The sequence below is a fragment of the Aspergillus costaricaensis genome (genome assembly GCF_003184835.1).
Source record: "Aspergillus costaricaensis CBS 115574 unplaced genomic scaffold BO79scaffold_13, whole genome shotgun sequence".
In the NCBI taxonomy this organism is placed as follows: Eukaryota; Fungi; Ascomycota; class Eurotiomycetes; order Eurotiales; family Aspergillaceae; genus Aspergillus; species Aspergillus costaricensis.
Window position 1 is genome coordinate 924,468 of NW_020291813.1, and position 7,170 is coordinate 931,637.

General features: G+C 46.8%; 3 protein-coding genes across 3 annotated transcripts; 2 read left to right on the forward strand and 1 right to left on the reverse strand.

Moving 5' to 3' along the window:
* Window positions 1–964: 964 nt before the first annotated feature.
* On the forward strand, window positions 965–1,773 carry BO79DRAFT_145977 (uncharacterized protein; the record flags this gene model as incomplete). The annotated part of the gene is made up of 2 exons (XM_025678436.1): window positions 965–1,058; window positions 1,112–1,773. 2 exons carry the CDS (start codon window positions 965–967, stop codon window positions 1,771–1,773), a joined length of 756 nt encoding a protein of 251 aa, XP_025540549.1.
* Window positions 1,774–3,104: 1,331 nt separating this feature from the next.
* BO79DRAFT_254470 (MFS transporter) lies at window positions 3,105–4,608 on the reverse strand (the record flags this gene model as incomplete). Its single annotated transcript, XM_025686067.1, has 3 exons — window positions 3,105–3,515; window positions 3,595–4,470; window positions 4,519–4,608. 3 exons carry the CDS (start codon window positions 4,606–4,608, stop codon window positions 3,105–3,107), a joined length of 1,377 nt encoding a protein of 458 aa, XP_025540550.1.
* Window positions 4,609–5,117: 509 nt separating this feature from the next.
* BO79DRAFT_217170 (MBL fold metallo-hydrolase) lies at window positions 5,118–5,963 on the forward strand (the record flags this gene model as incomplete). The annotated part of the gene is made up of 1 exon (XM_025683349.1): window positions 5,118–5,963. One exon carries the CDS (start codon window positions 5,118–5,120, stop codon window positions 5,961–5,963), a length of 846 nt encoding a protein of 281 aa, XP_025540551.1.
* Window positions 5,964–7,170: the final 1,207 nt, after the last annotated feature.

Consider the following 7,170-nt stretch of genomic DNA (forward strand, 5'->3'; position numbering starts at 1 on the left):
CAATATCTGCGCAAGGAGAAGAAGACCCAGGGCCCGGTGCGGAGATCCCGCTTGGCAAAGCGGGTACCACTGAGTGATACCCTTAATAGTACCCCCCTTACTACTCCAAAATCTAGCCATTCATAGGTATCTGTGTTAATATCTTGACAACATACTGAGTTTCACTTAGCGTACAATTGGTTTTTGCTCCTCAAACGTCTAATTAGACCTGTCTGACTTCACGCTTAGAGCATACCGAGCCTACCATTGCGACGTGATGTGTTTGTAGAATGGCCTAGAGCGACGTAGTCTTTCCTTTCCAGTATAGCCGGCACCCCGCCATTTAAAGTTTCCTCCTCAGTTGTATTCATCCTCTAGGATCTACAGAGCTGACTGCCCATGGTCTAGAAGCTTCCCATATCACACTTCACCGCAAAGTTCCATTGGAAAGGATATAAGGCCTTTGCTGGGTTCCCAGCAACAGACCCCAGACTTAATGAATCGCATTGTTCTCGGGAAGGGTTCCAACAAAGGCGGGTTGGGCGGGGTACCCGCACACGAAGTTGCAATATAAGGTTTAAAGTTTTGCCGCCAGCAGATTCCAGACCGGAAATACGAAGCCGCTCTGAATCAATAGTGTCGTTCATGATAAGGTTTTAAATATCCATGGGGTAATCTTCGATCCCCGAAGATATGATTTTGACAACCCTTGGTTCGTACACCGCACCTCACCTTATTCATTGAAGCTTCTGACTTCGGAACTTTAATTTAGGATTCCGTTTTCATAACCCTAAATTTACATGTGTTGGTTCTAGATCCTCTAGCCTTCGGTGTTTACTGCTCTTCTCGAATGACTAGCCAGTCTCATACTATAAATACCAAGGAACATCCTGTCTCAATTGGTATTCTTTTGCACTCTACACAATCCACTCATAACAAGTATCTCGTTCACCAGCTTCAAAGATATCTGCCACTGAACATTAAGATGAAGGTCTTCTACACCCTCTTGCTTGCAGCCCTTGCTGGCTCCGTGACTGCTTCGCCTGTAGCAAACGGTGGATCGTACAAAGATGTTCAAGGTATACAAAGACACCATATTCAACATCCCTCTGTTCCGCTAACATTCCACTAGGTCATTATCATGATTATGATGATCATCAATGCACCAGGGTAGACCGCGAATGCAAGAAGTGGGACTCCCGGGAGTGCAAGTGTCTTGATAAAGATGGACACAATTACCGCCGGCAAACTGCAAGCATCACCACACCGCCAGCAGCGACAGATACCAACACGAATGCTAACGCAAACACCAATGCTAATACCAATGTGAACCAAAATACTAATGCTAATACTAATGCCAATACCAATACCAATGCCAACACCAACCAGGCAACCACTCCACCTACTTCGACTACAACGGTTCCTACAACTACCTCAACTTCTACCTCGACTTCAGCATCAAGCCAGGCAACTAGTACCAGCACGAACAGCAACACCAATACCAACACCAACACTAACACCAATGTCAATGTGAACACCAATAACAACGTCAATACCAATATCAACAATATTAACAATGCTGCACCCGCTACAGGTGGCGGATCGACTGAAGGCGGCGTTGGCGGAGGCAGTGGCAATCCCTCTGATTATAGGTGCCACGGACAGTGGTGTCCTAACTACTTTCCAGGTTGTGAGATCTGGGACTGGGATCACTGCAGGTGTGGAGGCCGCTTCTGTATCAACTTCGACACTAACTGCCGTAATTGGGACTGGGACAGTTGTTCATGCAGATAACGGACATAAACGGTAGGACATCTAATATGCTGATGGGTGGTTATTACAGCTTGCTAATTATATTGCTAACAACATAGAAATCCGAGGGAAGTTTCTTGGCTAGTTATTGAAGGAAAGGGGTTGTTTGTATTGATGTCATTTCCACGGGGTCGAAAAAGGCAGCCACTTGAGTCTATGACTTCATAACCTAAGCGTCTATGTGGTATTGGGTACAACACCCTAAGCCGAACATGTTTATTTCTTCCAAAAGTCTCACAGGGTTCAACACCCTTACTGGCTGAAAAGGGTTACAATTTACTTAAGTCCTCAGGCAGAATGTCAATGAACAGGATTATTGCTTCCAACTCATTATTGTCACGATAAGGTAGCTGGTCTACATTGGTAATGAAGTATTAGAGGCGAGCCATACCTAGTATTGGATCACCGGCTCTATGTACAAGAAGGCTATTGTGATGGCATTGAAGCAAAGTGATTGGGGTACATGTTTATTTGTGCTTTGTTTGATAAATATTATGTAGTCTTAGGTATTTTGCCTATTTATTTATTGTTCTTTATTGTTTATGTTTCTTCCCACACTGCCTTTTACATATTTAATATTCTGGTTTAAACATACCAAATGAAATCTATTTAATTAGCTGTTATGTAATATCAAATATTATAATCATTTAATTTTTTCATTTATACTAAATACAGCTATATTAAATAAGACTACCAGTACCTTTTGTGATATATAGCGCGTCATTGTCGGGGTGATAGAATCCTACATTGAATTCCATCGCAGAGTCCTCTTGTTCCTGGACTAAGTCAGGATCTAGTTCAATGAATTGCTTGCGAAAGACTTTCATCCGAAGTAGTTTCTCCTTGCATTTTTGAGAAGCATGATTACATTCTCAAACACTACCGGCTTGAAATAAGCCATGGCACGTTAGACTTGACACGAATGCAAGTTATACTGTGTCCTCCAATGCTTGTCTCGGACTAGAAAAAAATAAAGCAATACACGAGACATACAGGGACAATACAAAGGAAAGGACAACGAAGAACAGAAAAAGGAAAGGAAAAGAACCAATTCCAACCCCCTATCAGGGCTGGGCTGGGCTGGCCCGAGCCCGACCCCAAGGTCTGCAGAATGTTATAAATTAATACGATACATTTGGAGACATAAATGAAGATGAACACTATATATGTAGTTTTATTGTCATTGTAGGCTGGACGTTGTCTTCCCAGGTTCAATCTCCTTGCTGTAGAAAATTGAACCAATCCATTCGATCAATCACTGGATATCTACAAATCATCATACTCTATACCAAGCAGCACATTTCAAGGGAAAGCTATACCTTTGGTGTCGCGGCAACAAAGTCCAGATACTTTGAATTTGAGGAGGATGCAGTAGTGATGCCTTCCTGGTGCTGCTGCCCTTTTCGGACTTGGCCAATCTTCCACCCTCGGAGCATAACCAGGCATAGCGCGGCGCCGATGTACATAAATCCCGTGAAGAGCTGCGTATGCAAGAATTCGTGCCGTCCAGAGGTTCGCAGCTCGAGACCGATGGCTTCTCCGACTGTTATCCTCGACCTGATTAGTATTTCGTTGTCTTTGGACATATTGGTATTGAAAGACGTCGGGCAGAGAGGAAAGAGACACTCACACGTTGCGGGGACCGAGCATACCAGCCACATGATCGTCAATCCTGACTGCAGATCCTCTAAAGCGACAACCTCTGCTCCAAGAGGGCCGACAACCTGAGGCCAGATTCAGTTGGCAGTTAGCATCCACGTAGGGGGGAGAGCAGAAATAGTGAGCAAATGGGGGACCAGGTACCGTCCAGAAAGTGCCGAAGAAGACACCTGCAAACAAGGCAAAGCATATCAAAGCAGCGTAAGTGCGAGCAAACGTCCAGAGAAACAGACAAAGCAAGCCACTGCTGAGAGTTGCGAAAGTAGCGATGTTGATGCGGCCGACGGCATCCGACATGAACCCCACCGCAGGGCGTCCCACCATTTGGCCAACATTCATGACCGCTGTGACAATTGAACCTTGACTCGAAGTCAACCCGACACTGCGCCCATACGTCGCCAATGAAAACCAGATGACCATGAACCCCATAACGCTGAAGAAGCTCCAGCCGAGGTACAACCACATCTCATACCGGATGCAGAGGCGGAAGTTGATATAAAACGAGCGGTTGGGTGCTGCTACCGCTTTGCGATCCCGGATTACAAGAAGACAGATCGCATTGACGACGAGCTGGCAGATAGCAAGGATACGATAAGACCATCCCAGGCCGAACCGCGCAAGCAGGGCATGCGTTGAGAGAGAGTAGATCAGGCCTCCTGTTCCGCTACCGCCTGTTGCAATGCCGGCTGCGAGACTGCGATGGCGATTGAACCATTGGGGAATTAGGTATGTCGTTGAGAGGTACTGCATTCCGAGGCCCCAGCCGAAGCAGACGCCTTGGCTTAGATAGAGTTGCCAGATTTGATTACTCCAGGAGGCGCCCAAAAAGGCAGCAGTTTCAAGCAAAACGCCCAGAGCCATGGTGGCTTTGAGGCCTATGCGGCGGTGGAGGACGGTGACTAACGGCGAGATGAACAGTGCCTGTGAGGCGGAAAGTCCTCCGATAAAGGCATAATCGAGAGTGCGACTCCCGGGGAACGTAGACTGCGAGGTAAAGTAGGCGAGGAAGACGCCGTAGCTCTAGATGATGTTAGTGTGCTTGGGTGGGAACTATAAGGTGATGCTAACAGATAGAATCCCCCAGTGGTGAGCATTGTTCCAGAACACTGCTGCTACTATCACCCAAGCATACCTGCTGTCCACCTCAGAAGAGTTCATGCTGCAGTTGTTTTACATAGACCCCATGTCGGACCATTTGGAGCTACTGCGGGTTTTATTATTTCGAACCAGTCCCTACATGACAAAGCATGCTTGGCGCATGACGAGTCTGATATCTAATCACAAAGGCATGTGGGATGTGGGATGCTGTGGGATGCATGCCATGACAAACAGCTTCTAGAATATGTGGAGAACAACGGCATAATGCCAAGCTTTATAGTGGGGCTTATGGAGGCGCGTTTATTGCTTCTAAGACAGTTAACTAAGCATATTGACATGAAAGAGATTATTCATCATGGTCTGATTTCATATTGTAAGGCACTTCCGGTGGGAGCAGAAGGGACTCTAGCTCCACCGATTGACCTGAAGGAATATATAAATGAGCGAAAAGACCACTGTGCTAACTGACTAGCATCAAGAAACTCAACACAATAATCTTTTATTCATCTCAAAGACATTACCCGCCAATTCAAGCTTCTTAAGCTTCATACCTCTCAATCAGACTCAGAATGGCCCCCTTTCAAGGTTCCGTCTCAGTCACCTACATCACCACCGCCACGGCGATCATCAACATCGACGGCATCCGCTTCCTTACCGACCCGGTCTTCTGCCCAGCTGGATCCGAATACATCTACGATGGATGGGCCAAAGCCGACTGGAATGAATGGGGCTTCAACAGCCGCCCTCCAACCTCAACTCTGCGTAGCTTCGAGGGACCCGCACTCCAGCTCTGTGACCTGCCGCCCATCGACGCCGTCCTCCTCAGCCATGAAGACCACGTCGACAACCTAGACCCCCTAGGCCGACAGCTGCTCGATGGCCGTGGCGTCTACACCACGCCAGACGGTGCCAGAAACTTGGCTCCACGACCCGGCGTCGTCGGCCTCCAACCCTGGCAGACGGTTGAAGCTTTCATCAGCGGCAAGCACTTCCGTATCACTGGCACGCCGTGCAAGCATTTCCCTGGTGGGGAGGTCACCGGTTTTATCGTTGAAAGTGACTCTTTTGGGGTTAATGATGATGGATTGCCGGATGTGGTGTATTTCTCTGGGGATACTGTTTGGATTGATGAGTTGGCGGAGATTAGGAAAAAGTGGCATGTTGCTGTGGCGGTACTGAATTTGGGGAACGCTTTGTTTGAGTCACCGAAGGGGATGTTGCAGATTACGTTTGACGGGCATCAGGCAGCGCATTTGATGCGGACTCTTGGGGTGGATGTTATGGTGCCAATTCATTTCGAGTCGTGGGAGCATTTTACGGAGCATCAGGGCGATCTGAAGCGCGTTTTCGAGGAGGAGGGTGTTCAGGCCAAAGTGTGTTGGCTGGTGCCTGGGGAGGAGAAGATAGTCATATAGATTTAGTGCTGCATATGTAGTAGTGCTTTCTCATTGTGTGTATTGCAATTCACATATAGACTGATAGGTTCATTAACCAACCTTTGTTGATTCGATCAGAATAGTCAATTTTGTTATACTAAAGAATGCCGGAGGATCCACAGTAGTCAGGCGATTCACCCGATTCTCCACCACGTCTGCGGCTTATAAAGCGTCCTTTTCCTTCTCTTCCTTCTCCTAATCTTCTTTCCCTAGACCTTTCGACCTTCATACCTAGGTGACTCCAGCAATGAAACGCAAGGATTCTAGATGGATATAAACTCAAATTATCCACGTACAACTTACTATAAATCCATTGTAAGTGAGGTGATTAAAAGAGAAAATGGCTATTAGCTTCATCAAGAGAGTTAGTTATACTCACAGAATCTATATATTCTGGTAGAACAACTGGGAAACTATTGCCCCCATCCTACTTCTCGCATTCCTGTCTGGCCTGAGTCAGTTGATTCCAAGGGGAGATTAACATTTTTGTCCGCCAATTCCTGCATAGGTGATAGATAGCAAGAGCACGCGGTGGAGAAGCCCCTTCTAATAGCGAACCCACCACACTTCCTCAATCAATGGGCGACGGGGATGGGGAAAATAGCCATGCACCCATGCGCATAGACATAGTACGGTGACAGCCAAGATATCTTAAGGTAGCAACCACGTTGAGGGCAGGCTGACGCTAAGTTACTCTCTATCCGCACCAGGTACTGTATATCTTGTGTCATGATCTCCACCTACAAGACAATGAAAGCCCGGAACGAGTCTTGGCTGTAAACAGCTGGCACAGAAAGACCAAAAGCAGGAAGACAAGGGTACCATCATGCCAGAGGGCGTTTCATATAATATTCTCAATTGCAGCTTCACGATACTGCAGACTCCTCTGATAACACGATCCACGGTTGTGCCATCCATAGAGCCCGCTGATGTATCTTGCCCGTCCTGGAGGACCTTTTTACAAGGCCTAGCATGTTTCCTATGCGCATCTGCATATTTGTGAAAATAACCTCTTTTTGAGATACTTGTATGTGCATGGTACATATTACAGAGACCAAAATCACGGATATGAAGTGTCCCACGCAGAAATATTTAGCAAGGGATAGTCGAATACACTACAACTGGCGGAACCGCTATAGGGGAGAAAGCAGTGATCGTAGGACATGGATTGGCGACACAGGAGAGA